The following is a 14,851-nucleotide window of genomic DNA, read 5'->3' on the forward strand; positions in this document are numbered from 1 at the left end:
TCTTTCGAGTGCCCAAAAGGATGCGTTTTTTCTGATGTGCAAAAATTTCGATTATGTGTGCAGAGCACCTAGGAGAGAAAAAAAAAAAAAAAAAAACAGTTAACTTAGTTCTGATGTGATCCACGATTGTAAAGGTGAATAATTACATGGATGCGTCACTTTCGTTTTATCTAAGCTTGCCACGTGGAGGATGTGCTATGCGTTCTTTACTGTTCTTCCTTTGTATATTTACGTTTGCAAGAATTGCAGTTAAAGATGATTGGCAAATAACGCCACATCGTGGAAGGCTCATTTAATTTGATTTATGAGCTCCGATTTGTTTCTTCAAAATTGATATGGCCGATCAGGGGAAATAGCATGCATTGTCATGAGTTGTCATGCGTTGCTATGAGCCTCGAACTTCCAAGTCACCTCCCAATTTTGTGACACACGAATGTGTGCTTTCGGATCGCTCTTACAAAATGAGCCTTCCACAGATGGGGAACTGAATCTACGATGGTGAAATACACACAGATCTCTCTATTTTTTTTTTTTTTTTTTTTATTATTTTAATATCAACCATTTTGTGGCGCATGTTCGGAGGTTGTCCCCAATATAATGCTTCACTCCACAGGAACGGAGGAAGCAAATTGGTAGAAGAGAATGCATCACGTCGCACGAAAAAAAAAAAGAGAATTCATGTAAGTGTGTATACATTGTATGCTCAGGTGTGTATGCCACTTTAACGGTCATGTGTGCAAGCGTGTGCCGCGCATCTTCGTAAAGTTCGCTTCATAATCGCAATGATGTGATTAGAACGATGAAAAGGTATAATTGAATCCGCTCCTGTTGGAACAATTTTTGCGTGAGGCATTTTTGAGAATTGTTTGGCCATAAGTGAAATGTACATACGTATGTACTATGTAGGCGCAGATGCATGTTCCTTTTTGCTCAGCTTTTTTCTGCGGTGAGAGGCACAGACTGCGAAAGTGGGCGTAGATAAGTGGTGCCCCTCCTCCGATGGAGCGACCAAACTGGTTGTGAAAAAGAGTGTAAATTCTCATTGGAAAAATCGTTTTGACATTTTACTACTATATCTCTATGAGATAATTCTCTTTTTTTGGGTTAGGCAAATTCCATTTGTGAAATTTTGCACGTGCGCAGTTTGCCATAATTGGGGGGCCCCCTTAAGGGGGTTCTTCCCCCTTGGGTTCTCCTTAGAATGAGTTCTTTTTCCCTTAACTGTGTAGGGGGTTCACCCGTTTGTGCCTTTCACAGGGGGAATTTAAAGTCAAGATCGCTCCAAATTAGCGTATCGATTGGAAATGCGAAGCACGGTGTTTTAAAAATTCCATCTATCGCATGCATGCGTGCATGCAGAAAAGGCCTGCCCTGAGGCTCACTTGGTGACAGCCTTGATGCAACTTTTGACAATATAGGAAATGTCTATCGTGATGGTCCATTCGGCAATTTTCTCCCCCTCAGTTTGGGAAAAAAAAGAAAATATTCTCAAAGTGTACTTATCAATATCTGAATGTGCGTTTATACGTATGCGCAACTACGTTTGGAGTGTGTTCCTTCAAAGTGTTCTGTCTTCCAGGAAGGCTCCCAAAGGGGGGGAAAAAAAATGAGCAGTTTTTCCAAAGGCATGCAGAAAAATTCAGAGGTTGTTTTTCGTCTTCTTGGCATATTTCAAAAAGTTTAAAAGGAAATTTCATTCGCGCGTTTTTTGATGCGTTGTCGTGATTTTTCGTATTTTCTCATGCATATATATATTTTTTCATTTTTTTTTTTTTTTTCACTTTTCTCTTCAAGACTGTCATCCCCCCCGTGGCGCCGTCTGCGTTGTCCGAACATGTACAAGAAGCAAAAATGCAGACGTACTCAACGTACATACGTAAATACGATAATGTGTTTGCCTTCGAAGAGGCATCTGCCGGTTGGAACAAGTCTCCATGAAGGAGAAGGAAACATTCTGGTGAAAGTAGAGATGTACTAAGATGGAAGCTAATTTAGCTAGTTCAGTTTTTTTTTTTTTTTTTTTTTTTTTTTTACACCCCTCCGACTAGCTACAAAAGAACAGAAAAATGGCTAGCTCACTATGTGTAAGAGTCCTCTTTGCCATTTTGGCCTTCCTATTGGAAGTGAAAAGAAACGTTTTATATGCCCAGAACGAGGAGGTGACTTTATGTTTGTCCGAGTTTAACCAAGACAAGGAATGTAACATAGCAGCTGAATTTGGGAAGGAAATAAAAGTGTACTGTCCGATAGACTCAGAACAAAATAATAATGGAGGGGTTGTACGCATGAACGGACGTGAAGTAAATAACGACAACAATTGTTTTAGTAAAATGAAATCGAGTGATGCCTCCAACAGAAATGTAGTAAGAAAATTTGAAGAGTATGTCAAAAATTTAATTATACACACAAATGGTAGGGACCATACGCATTATTTCTACGTACCTCATACGATGAACACTGGATTGTTCCTCTCTTGTAATTGCATTGACAGGTCCAAGCAGAAAGCTTATAAGTTAAACATCCAAATAGCCAAAAACGATAAAATAAATGTTAAGGGTTGTAATTTTTACTATGCTGATGAGAAGGGAGAGGAGAAAGAAAATTCCCTAGAAAAAAGTGTCAATGTAAAGTATAAAAAAGTGTGCAGTGTAGACGTCCATGCAAATGATGTTGTCTCCTTTAGGTGTAGAGTTCACAACAGGTACAGCAACGTCTTTGTTAATCCTCCCCTCTGCTTTTACGATGTTTTAAATGAGAATAATGAAAGTGTGCAAATTTCCGGGGTACTTAATGGAGCTAAGGTTATACCCAGACTAACCACTTACGTCCATGATCCTATGATGCCCAAATTTTTGGCTTACCTGGCCGCTCCCCCTCAAATAAACGAATCCCTAAAGGTGGAATGCAGCTGCTCCATTACAGACAATGTGCTGGACATTTCCTACACAGGAACCATCTCGTTGAATTTTGTAAAAACGGATAAGATGCATCCCGTCAAGGAGGAAGAGGATGACGAAAATAGAAACAGGTGGAAGAACAGCATAGGTGAAAACGAGGCGGAAGACGGCAGGAACATAAACAATTTGGCACCGCGGGGGGGCAGCAAGGACGCCAGGTCCTCTTCTGTGCTGAATTGCCTCTCGACCGTGTTGCTCCTCTGTTTGTTTTTACCATGGGGATGAAGTGGTAATGTGACGAATCGAACTGAGTACACTCCATCGGGAAGGACTTCTTTATGAATTTACATTCTCCCCTCCGTCATTTTCGCGCCATCCCTGGAGCAGCGCGTGGAGAATGTACCATTTCGTCCCTTTTTATCCTCTCCAATTTGTCATTTTATAGCGTCATTTTAAGTGCATTGCCTTTTTTTTTTTGGAGGTTGGTATTCACTTGCATTTTCTCCTTACCCAATTTTCCAACCATTTGAACATCCCAAGGGTGCAGTTGTTGGTGTCTTCGCTGACTGTTCCACGACATTGCAGTGTGCCATGTTGAGAAGCCAAGTTGCTTCTCCAAGCAGTCTGAATTGCACACCTCACACGCATAAATTTGTTTTTCATTCCTCCGTGTGGGCAAAGAGTGAAGGTCTTTCCCATTTGCCATGCTCAACCAGGAGGGTTTCCCCATCTCTCTCATATTTCACTCTGAAATGGGGAAACGACGTGGGGAATGATGTAGCCATCATGCAGATACCTGTACAGTAGGCAAGAAGGGGATTAATTCGTTTAACTCCATGTTGGATGGGCATTCAGCCGAAGGGATAAAATGAAAAGTAAAAAAAAAATATATCATTTAAATTTCCTTCATGAGGGGGGCAACAGCTGCTCTTCCCCTTCGCCGTTCTCATTTCTCATTTCTGCTTTTTTTTTTTGGGGGAGAGGGAATTTTTTTGGCTGCATGCAAGGGGTCAAAAAAGTGAGCAAGAATGTGGACAACAGAATGGACAACAGAATGTCCCCCAATGGAGCGAAAAGAAAACCCCTCTCATCATTAACAGAAACATACCGCAATCGTATAGAGACTTAATTCGAAAAAGAAAAAAAAATCTCTATATGTGCTTCTCCTCCCATGACGCCGGGCGCGTTCTCCCTTTCCCATCTCCAAACGTCAGTCACGTTATGAGATGGGTTTCTCAAATTTTACCAACAACAATGCCTTCAGCAGATGTGCAAAATTCGCTGCATGTGCACACATGGTCATCACTTTCGATCGCATATTTTATTGCATTGTGAAATGAAAACACGAGCAGTGGACATTTTTACTTCGAGACAGGGTTTTTTTTTCGAAGTTCATTTACCTCGTGATTGCAACATTTGGATGACTTGGTTTTTTTGAGTCACCCACAGAATAATTAACGGAAGAACCATGCAGACTGGGGGCAGCCGTTTGTCACGTGGGGCCGCTTTTGTGACAGATTTGGCTCAGCAGTTTTTCAAATAACCGCCCCTTTTTTTTTTACGACAGACTTGTTCTCCTTAGCGGATTTACTGCGGAACAGTTTGTTGCCGAATTTGTTGCCGAATTTGTTGCCGAATTTGTTGCCGAATTTGTTGCTGAATTTGTTGCTTCCCTTTTTTGACTCTTTCTTTTGCCTATTTTTTGGATTTTTCCCCCCCTTTCCCTGGTTAGGCGTGCCGTAGAGCGTTTTTCCACAAACTGCGTCTGGCCGCGTTGCCTCGAACCGGGCAAAGGATGAGGCGGATTCTGGTGGGGTGTCTAGTTGCCTTCTTCATTAAGAAGTGGGTAACGGTGTGCAGGAAGATAAACGATTTGGTCAGCATAGGACACGTGAACGTGTGTGCGATAGACATGAGGATAGCCGATCCGCAGGAGTGCGTCCTGGAGAATGAGTTCGGGAAAGCATTTTTATTTATCTGCAACACAAGCGAATACATTGATGACACATCAGAAGTAATCCCAGCAAGTTGTGCCCATAGGACCTTCATAAATTTAAGTGATCCTACTGAATTTTCCGCAGATAGTGATACGTACGAATTGTTTCAAAATTTAATAGGTACTGAGGACTCCACTTTGAAAGGGCACTTGCTCTTTTTTAGCACGCCCTATTCGAATAAGGATATAGATCTGAGTTGCTTATGTTACGGACAAAGCAAAAAAAAAATTAAACATGTGATGAAATTGGTATTTAAAAAAACGAAAAAAAAAATAAAAGGTTGTGATTTTGGCTATAATATCTTATCAAGAAGAGACTTAACAAATAACATTGACTTGAATAAAAATACTCCTTGCGTTATTCATGCTTACCCAGGAGATGTGATAGGAATAAATTGTTACAAGAAGGAGAGGAACCACCCGTACAATGAAGATTTGGAGCTGGTGCCGAACAATTGCTTCCATAGTGTTCACTACGGAAATGACATAACATTGGCTACCAACAATTTGATTCCAAATTCGAGAGTCATTCCAGATTCTACAGCAGATGTGAAATTGTCTAAAATGCATTCCTACATGTCTTATATGATTCTACCGAAAGATATGACCATGACAGGTAAAATCAGCTGCCAGTGCAAACGCGGGGAATACGTGGGGTCCATGTTCATCTATTTGAAGACGGCAAATAATTTGCTATATGACTCCAATGGGATCGATCAAATTATCGAAAGGGGAAATGTCGAAGAAGATTCGGATGAGGAATGGGGAGGACGTGCAACAAACGCGGGGGCAGAGTCTAACCAGGGGAAAAGCCACAGGGAAGTCAAAACAGATGGGAAGGAAAATAACGAAAGGAAAGAAGATATTCACAACCATTATAATAATATAAACAGCATTTATTACAACTCTGGGGTGATCCACCCTAGTAGGAGACACAACTATCAAGGACAGAGTGAGAATCGCCACCGAAATGAGGGAGAAAAATCCAATGTAAGCGAATCGACCAGCGAAAGTAACACTTACAACTATGGTAGTGATGAAAACATTGGCCGTGAAAAATTTGGAAAGAATTTACCCAACGAAAGCAATTACGATGCTTATTACATGGGCATAGGTGACGCATTCAGTAGGGGCCCGCAACGAAGGAAGAAGAGGACCTTTTGGCAAAACCTCTTTGGGTTGTCTTCTTCTTCTCAGTTTTGCTCCCTTAATTCGTTGATACTTTCCTTTTTGGCGTTTATCTGCGCGGGTTATTCGTCCCTGTAAGGGGTGCCTCGTCCGCACGCACATATATATATGTGTCTACACTCAACGTGCGGTCCTTTAGCCAGTTTGGCCCCACCATTTTGCCGCCCTTTAGCAACTCTTCTGGTACACTTTTTTTTTTACTTTTTTCTGCCTTTTTCTTTTCTTCCTCCATTCCTCGCTTTAATGCGTTTTACAGTTTAACGCGCCGCTGTGTGCGCATATGGTCCTTCATTCGTGCCTTTCCCTCGTGTCTTTCACGCGTGCCGCCTTTCCGGCGTGCAAGTAGCACATGTGCACACAACGTGGGATGTACCACTCGTGGGCATATCTACCCCCCATCTTTGCACCCAACCGTGCTGTCTTTTCATGGGGGCAAAAAAAATTTGTGCAAACAAGAAAAAAAAAAAAAAAAAAAAACCAACGTGATAACTTCCTCCACTGTGCATATTTAATTTTTTAATAAAATACATGCTCCGTCTGGAAAATGCTCATTCGGCTATGTTGTAAGCGAGCTTTTCGGCGTCCTTTTGGAAACTTTTCTTGGGTTTCCCAATTTACCCACTGATTTAAACCTGGAAAAGTTAAGACAACACAAGAAACCTCTTCGGGGAAGGATTTAACATAGTTATTAACGAACTAGCCAAAATGGGAAAATATTTATTTGGAAAGGGAAAAAGTGTTAACAAAATGTATGAACGGGTCAGGTTTTTTTTTTTTTTTTTTTTTTTTTTTTTTTTTTTTTTTAAATGTATGAACTGTTCATAATTTTGCACGAGCTTAGGAGAAGAACGTCTAAGATTGCAATGACACAAAAAAAAAAAAAAAAAAATTTTAATAGAGACTGTAATGGAGTATGTGTTAAAAAAATTGCCAAAAAATATATTCCAATCATTTGACTTGCTAAAAGGTGAGGAACCACTTTCGTATGTTCACTCCTCATGGCGTATGAAAAATGTATTTGCCTCAAGGAGATAAGACATAACAGGAAGAAAACACGCAACAGAGAGGAGTAAAGAATGATCAGGAAAAGGCATCGTATATGCAAAGACGTAACTTAAAATGGTGAGGCATCTGCAAATATCTGAGCTAGTTACACAACTGAGATTAAATCTATACATGTGCATGCTTGCATGCTTTAAAAAAAAAAAAAATTGCGCCTTTGTAAAATTATGTCCATTTTACGAAACATTTAACATGCAAATCGTTCGCTTTGGAAATATAATTGAGGAGAGAAAAATTGAAACTTTTGGATACGCCATTTTGACTGAAATGTGTGTACTTTTATGAAATTTGCACGTTTACCGTTTGGGCAAATCGCATAAGCTGTGCAAAATGCGCAAAATATTTACTCCACTTTATGTGTGAGGAAAGTTGGCTTAGCTTAACTGATATGCCGATTGCCAATTTGAATATCTTTCTCCTGCGCGCCTGTTTCGTTCACCGTTGCGCGGAACGTGCAAAAGGATAAATCTGTGCACGAGCAATGGCATGCGCAATGGGGAAGGAGAACGAATGAACAAGTTTGACCAATTGAAAGAGCCACTCTGAAGGATATGCATTTTTTTGTCTTCCCCAGGAGCAGCTCTTGTCACGTTGACAGGTTCGACTCGTGCTCCCCCATTTGAATGACCAAAGAAATATAGATCCAATTTTTGCCAACAAAAAGGTGTTTGCTATGAGTTAATAAAGTTGCACAACTGACGGTGGGGAAAATGAGCACATGCCTTCCAGTTGTGTCGAATATTCTCGCCTTCATTTTGCTATATTATTTTTTTTCCATTTTTATATTTTTTTCGATTTTTTTTTTCAAAATGAGAAAAGTGTTTTACTCTTTGCTGGTTAGTATATATATATGTCTGTATATGTACTCCCCAGTATATGCGCTATATTTGAAAGAAATAGAATTAGGGAATTATTACATTTGTAATTTGAATGACTACCCGAGGGAGTACTGTGTGGTGGACTACGACCCGAACAAAATAATCAAGTTTTTGTGCCCAATTGTACATAATGAGGGGGAACACATGGAGACATACAATTCGAGTTACTGCTTCAGATATAAGGGGATAAAGGACCGACTCATAATTAGCAATAATGAAGAACCCATATATACAACCCTGCCGGGGATTATACTAGAAAACCAGATTCTCTACAACAGGTACAATTTGGGCATTTACATTATGCCCTTCAAATTGGAGGCAGACATGAGTATTGTTTGCGTCTGCGACACGAAGAAAGAATACAAAGGAATAACACCTTATATAAAAATAAATATTAAAAAGTCGAACAATGTTCTTGGTGTAGGTTCGACGGATGAACACATAAAGGGCTGCGACTTTGGTAATAACCAAGGGGAACACCAATTCTTAACGAGTCCGCAGTTACATGATGAGCACTCTGTGTGTGAGATTGAAGCCAATCCAGGAGACATAGTTGGGATAAACTGTATAAATTACAATGAGGATGATGCCCAAAATGACGACGTCACGTTGGAACCTTCCAACTGCTTTTCCACGGTGTCCTTTTCTTTGTATACTTTGAGTTTTGTAAAGATGAATATAAATAATATTTTTCCCGGTGCCAAGTACTACCCCGAGTCATCCGCTTTTTCGAAGGATCCGAATTTTAAAAAATTTTCGACCACGTCTTACTTGTGGATCCCCCCTAAGGTGACTCAGGAATTTCTTTTCTTCTGCTCTTGTGTGTATCCGCAGGGCGAAGGTATTGCGGTGTACCACGTGAAAAGCGGCGCCCCAACGGTGTGACCGTTCTTGAGAAATGTTACGTGGTGTGAGCGGGTACAAGCAGTCACTGACGCTACGTGACAATTAATATGATTTTCCCCTAAGATGGCGCCCCCGCACCCACTTACTAACCAAACCTACAACAGGAAAAACGATCTTTACTTTGCTTTATTTTGTGCTATTTTATTTTATTATTATTTTTTTTTTTTTTTTTTTTGTCTTTTCACCTCACCTCTAATATTTATGCACCATTCCCCTCGTGGCTCATTTTTTTGCCCCTGATAATTAATCACTCCGTATCATTTATGTTACACCCTCCTTCTTCACGTATGGCTAGCGGTTTACGCGTTTTAATTAAGGTACTTTTTTTGTGGAATTACCCCCACGGCACGGCATTCTCCCCCGCTTTTTACTTTTATTTCATTCAAATCTGTTTTGCTTTGTTTTATTTTGTTCTTCCTTCCATTTGACCTTTTTTAAATTTAAGACGCAGTGAAAATGTGAAATTTTTTTTAAGGTACGAAGGAGAACGCATTTAATTGGGCGTGCCTCCTGTCCAGTTTGTTGCCACTGGGTCGGTGATGCAATTCCATTTTTGCGAGAAATGGACGAGTAGATGTAGGCAGTGACGGTGAGTATGCATATTTTCCGTTGGACAGGCACCTGTGTTTCTTTCGAATGTCCTTTTTTTTCTTTTTTTTTTACGCGTATTGGGCAGTTGTCTTTTACCTGTTACGCGAAGGAGACATGTCTGCATTGCACAGGTTCGCCAACTGGAACGGGCGTTATCTTTTCTACGAGTGGTTTAAGCAGTACCTCCCGGGAAAAACACCATCATAACATACGTTCGTGGGGATGTCCGCATGTGCATATAAGAATAGAACATTTTCGTCTACGTGAAGAATTGCGTGACGGAGGGATGAAAATAACCCGACGGCTGTGCCAACCCGTTTGCCTTTACAAAATGGACGTTACAAATCAGGAGGGGTCCATAAAACAATCCTATCAATGTGCTTCCATCGGTCCTTTTCTTTTATTTTTTTCTCCGTATGTGATTCATCCCGCTCGAGTAGGTGTTGACACGGGGATCCTGCGAGGGAGCTGCTCCAAAGGTACAGACGTATGGCAAAGGTTTGTCGAATATTCCCTTTCTTGGATATCCCCCCGCTGCTATGACTAATGCTCGGAACAGCTAGACCAACCGTTTGGAAATAAAAGAAACAAAGCAGGAAAAGGAGCGAAAACAAAGATGGACCAGAAGCGAAGCAAAAAAAAAAAAAAAAAAAAAAAAAAAAAACACTGTCCCCTTTTCCTACACAACTGTATTATGCGTACATGACGACTTTCATCTTCAGAAAAATTAAAAAAAAAAAAAAAATACGTAGTTGCAATGGTAAATTTATGCACGTATATATTTTTCCCTCTTTTCGGGCGGACTGAAAGATAAAGGGAAAAAAAAAGAAAAAGAGAAAGGAAAAATGAAGCATAATATAATATACGTGTATAAGGGCGTATAAAAAAAGATATGCACGTACGTACGTATGTTTGGTAAGTACGTGAGGGTAATCCCCAAATGAGAGGAACCTTTTTTTCCCCTTTCCATTTGTTAATAGTATGCCTGAAGGAATTTAGGCGCAGCACGTTTGGAGGCGTATATGATAAAGGCAGCAAGGAGAGCTAGCGAACAGGGAGAGTGAACGAAAGAGCGATCCTCCAATCAGAGAAAGGTCTCCCACATTGAAAAGGAAAGAACGATCCTTTTTTCTACTACCCCGGAGGAGACCATTTTGACATCCATAGTGGTACAAGCCTAGGACGTGCGAACGAGCACATGCGTGAACACATACAGGAATGTTGACCTGTTGACGTGCGTATGCCCACCTGCGTGTGAGCGAAGTGCCTCCTTCTCGCGAATGCATCTGTGCAGTCTGCGTTGGCGCTAACCCATCGATCTTTTAAACGACCATATAACGTCAACGCTGAATAGGAGGTTGACGGTTTCTGCGGACAAACACAAGCACGATGGTAAGCCAAATGGGGAAGGAACGTAACGGAGTAATAGCGGCGTGGCTACGTGGTGAACCGCACAAACGCACATCCGAACTGAAGACAGCCTGTGTCCAAACAACGTGAGGGGCACTGCACGCATGCCAAGGCCAATCACACCGTCAAACTTGTCTTCCTTTTCCTTTTGCAGGAAATTAATTCACCCGAGTCGAAGAAGGGCAATACGGAAACGAAGAATTCGAAGAAGTAAGATGGGAAAAATAAAATAAAAAAAAGGAAATGGAAAGGGAAAGACCCCCCAAAGAGGGAAGTTCTCCTTATCGAATGTCTCATTGAACAATCTGCATCTAAGAGATGCTTCTACATCGTATGACAGGAGGACGCAGCAGTATATGCACACTTATATGGACCCATTGCATGTTGACGCTGCTGCTGTGCGTCCCCACTCCTATTGTGCGAACCCACATCCATCTCCACACCCCTTCTGACATTCCCCTCGTAGGCGAAGCATCGAAAAAATCATCTCCCCAACTAAAGTTATAAACGCAAAAAAAAAAATGAAAAAGGGACAAAATAGAATAACTAACGAATTGCGGGGCTTGTCGGGAAGAGGGACAATCCCCTCACTGGACCCAACCAATGCAAAGCGGAAAATAGTTTTTCTCACCTGTTGATGCTCTGAGTTGTTCATATTTATTTTATTTTTTATTTTTTGCTTCCCCCCTTTTCAGATCGCTAAAACGGATGTTGATGCGTCCGAAGTTAATGAGGCAGATGATATAGGTGAGCGTCAAGGGTGGGGAAAACAAAAATGTCTACATAGTTGTTTGTGGTGTGAATGCCCCGGTGTGGTGGCCCCTCATTTTTTCTTGCACTTCATATGGGTACTTACCTCTCCCCATCGCAGGTAAATCCCAAGTCGAGTTAGGCGAAAATGAAAGTTCCCCTCCAGTAGAGGAAGAACCAAGTGAGTGCTTATCAAATGAGTTCTACGGTGATGAACATGTAATGGTGGGACAAGGACAGGCGGAAGAGGACGTTGGAGTAGAAGGTAACATTCTAGCGGAAGCTGCCTGTATGGTGGATTCCCAAAAGTGCAGCGTCAAAAAGAAGGAGAAAAAAAAAAGTGCTAGAAATAACTTCGCTGAGGAGACCAAAAAAACGATTCAGAAGGAGAGGAAGAAAGTAGAAAAGGGGAATAAAAAAAAGAAGAAACATATAGAGAAGGGAAAAAATGACGAACTGAGGGAGTTTGTCGTGAAATTGGCAGAAGGGGATTCAGAGGAGGAGGAAGACCACAACGATGAAAAGAACCAGGAGGAGGAAGAAAACGATGATGAGAATGAGGGAGAAGACGACGCTGAAGAAGACGATTATGAAGACGATGATGATGATAATGATGAGGAGGAGGAAGAAGAGTCGAAAGAAGAACTGCTAGACGATGTGTCAGACGAACCATCGGACGAAGTTTCCGATGAGGAGGCGAATGAACCAGAAGAAGAGACAGACGAAGAGGGAAAAGATAAGGAGGAGGAATCGCCAAAAGGGGCAAGCATTGAAAGGGCCAAAGAAGGAGACGAGGGGGACAACGCAAGTGGTGGTGACGAGGACGACGTGGATGGGGAAGCAAGACATGACGACCTTAAAGACAGCGATAAGGAAAACGAGAACGATGAAGATGATCAAACGGATGAGGAGGAGGAGGAAGAAGAAGAAGTGGACGGGAAGGAAGTGGCCACAAACGAAAAGGAGGATGAAGAAGAGGAAGGTGAAAAGGAAGAGGAGGACCAAACGAGCAAGGAGAATTTTGATGAGGAGGATGCAACTCCGAGGAAGGGCAGCGACGATGAAAAGGACCTAACGGAGAACGAGACGAACAAGAGTAGCTTGAACAAAAATCAGAAGAGGTTACCTAGAGAGAGGCCTCTCCTATAAAGAGGAGAGAAAAGAAAAAAAAACGACACTGCAGGTGTTCACGTGTGCCTGTATTTGTATATTAGTGTGTGTCTACATGCACATGCTTACATATACCCATTTATGCACACGCATGTCAGGAATTTCTGTTCATTTCACCAATGCGCTTTTCTATTTACCCCTCTTCACAGCGACAACGAAAGTGCGGCCAGCGAAAGCAGCGATATTAAGAAGAACGACCGTTTGTTTGCATCCATGGTAAGGAGAAGAAGCAATTTCGTGTGTGTAAGGGGGGGGAAGTGCCCCCTCGAGCGTAGACCCGTTTGGTTGCTTGTTCAACATGCTTCCCTCACGTGAGAACTTGCTCCCTTGACCCATTGCCCCCTTGACCCACTTGACCCATTTTCCCGTTTCCCCCCTTAGAATGACTACAACTCGCCCAACAAGCTGTTCAGCGAGCACGTGGGGAAGTTGAACATTTTTGGAAACGTAAACATCGACATAGAGAAATTGCGGCAGCGACTGAACAAAAATAAAAACGTCACGGAGGAGAAGAAGGAAGTGAAGATTTCGGAGGCAGAGGATCCCTTCGGTAAGTCACGCGTTAGCAGTACCAACAATGTGTATGTAGCAATATATACGGTTAAGTGACACTCATTTAGGTATTATAAACCCTGAACACTACGTATTATTTTTTCCCCCCTTTTCGCAGAGAATGAGGAGGTAGTCTACTCCGAAAGCAACATCAAGATAAGCAAGTTCATAAAGAAGAGTGAAAAATATGACTGGTCAGGTTACTTGCCTGTGAAAATTCAGATCATGAAAAATGTAGAAAATAAAAAATATCGAATTCTTTGCTTCCAAAAAGGGAGTGGGAGACTCTTTTTAAATACAGACATTTTTGAAGGTTTTAAGATAATTCCCTCCAAAAGTACCTCTGCTTTGTTTAGTGGGCGGGACTTATGTAAGATAGCTGTTAAAATTTTGCCGATATGGGCGCTAACCCAACTGCACATAGCGTAACCGCTGGTACATATATGTGTATATATATGTATTTTGCAATGATGAGTGCACTCCATTTGTTTTTGTTTCTTCTACACTGACCACACATGCACACACACATATATACACATATATAAATATATATATATATATATATCCCCCCCAGGCGATGAGAAGAAGCTGAACCAGTACATTGTGACCTTCATGAGCAGCACCTCTAGGGATGAATTCGTCAAGCATATAAAAAAAATCACGAACGGGTGAAGAGGCCGTTCTACCTACATTCTTACAAAATGTATGTCTGTATTTGCATCTACCCACGTGTGCATGTATGTAGGCATGTGCGCTCCCTGTGTTTACCCCCCTCATTATTTTTTGTTGTAAAAAAAAAAAAAACGTTTTGTGGGTTTGGTTTTGCTTTTGGATAGCGGCGTCGCACTGGGGAAGAGTACGCGTATGCATGTGTGTATCTGCTAGCATGCTCAAGCGAAATGGGTTGATTGGTTCGTTCGTTGGTTGGCCCCCTTTTGGGCATCTCCACAGAAGGGTGATCTAATTTTAAAGTTTCGTTCTTTTTTTTTTTTCCAATTTTAAGACTTTCTTCGTAAATGTGCCGGGCGGAAAAGTGCACGGCGCTGGACCTTTCCTCACGGGTGTTCCTGATGTGTGCTCCATATGTGTGTGTCGCGCTGCTCCTCATGCATTTTGTTGCGTGTCCCACCTTTTATTCATCCAAACGCTTTCCCTTTTTTGTGACTTTATTTTAAAGCCCCCTTTTGAAAATTTTTTTAAAGTGGGTAATTCGGGGTGCGCCGTAGGGGGATACGTCCGAAATGGGGTGATCCAATGATGGGTTCACGCATCGCCATAGCGGTTACGCAGAAGGAGAAAACTCCACTATTGTTAGGAGCGCAACTTAATTAGGAAAAACGTTGCAAGGAACACCGGCAATTTGGTCAAAAAGGGTGTCGTTTTTTTTTTCAAATGGGATGAATGATCACCGCCATTTTGATAAGCCACATGGTAAGGCGCGTGTAACGTTG

At 41.6% G+C, this 14,851-nt stretch overlaps 4 protein-coding genes across 4 annotated transcripts; all 4 read left to right on the top strand.

Annotated features, from left to right (window-relative positions):
- Positions 1-2,066: 2,066 nt before the first annotated feature.
- On the top strand, positions 2,067-3,182 carry PCOAH_00006040 (Pf52-like protein; the record flags this gene model as incomplete). Its single annotated transcript, XM_020057415.1, has 1 exon — positions 2,067-3,182. The coding sequence occupies one exon, from the start codon at positions 2,067-2,069 to the stop codon at positions 3,180-3,182; it is 1,116 nt and encodes a 371-aa protein (XP_019912818.1).
- Positions 3,183-4,692: 1,510 nt separating this feature from the next.
- On the top strand, positions 4,693-6,159 carry PCOAH_00006050 (Uncharacterized protein; the record flags this gene model as incomplete). The annotated part of the gene is made up of 1 exon (XM_020057416.1): positions 4,693-6,159. One exon carries the CDS (start codon positions 4,693-4,695, stop codon positions 6,157-6,159), a length of 1,467 nt encoding a protein of 488 aa, XP_019912844.1.
- Positions 6,160-7,952: 1,793 nt separating this feature from the next.
- PCOAH_00006060 (6-cysteine protein) lies at positions 7,953-8,906 on the top strand (the record flags this gene model as incomplete). The annotated part of the gene is made up of 1 exon (XM_020057417.1): positions 7,953-8,906. The coding sequence occupies one exon, from the start codon at positions 7,953-7,955 to the stop codon at positions 8,904-8,906; it is 954 nt and encodes a 317-aa protein (XP_019912983.1).
- Positions 8,907-10,907: 2,001 nt separating this feature from the next.
- PCOAH_00006070 (Uncharacterized protein) lies at positions 10,908-14,072 on the top strand (the record flags this gene model as incomplete). Its single annotated transcript, XM_020057418.1, has 9 exons — positions 10,908-10,910; positions 11,083-11,138; positions 11,395-11,428; positions 11,624-11,675; positions 11,800-12,799; positions 12,998-13,064; positions 13,230-13,398; positions 13,519-13,770; positions 13,975-14,072. The coding sequence occupies 9 exons, from the start codon at positions 10,908-10,910 to the stop codon at positions 14,070-14,072; spliced, it is 1,731 nt and encodes a 576-aa protein (XP_019912791.1).
- Between the last annotated feature and the right edge of the window lie 779 nt (positions 14,073-14,851).

Source organism: Plasmodium coatneyi, chromosome 3 (genome assembly GCF_001680005.1).
Source record: "Plasmodium coatneyi strain Hackeri chromosome 3, complete sequence".
NCBI classification, from domain to species: domain Eukaryota; phylum Apicomplexa; class Aconoidasida; order Haemosporida; family Plasmodiidae; genus Plasmodium; species Plasmodium coatneyi.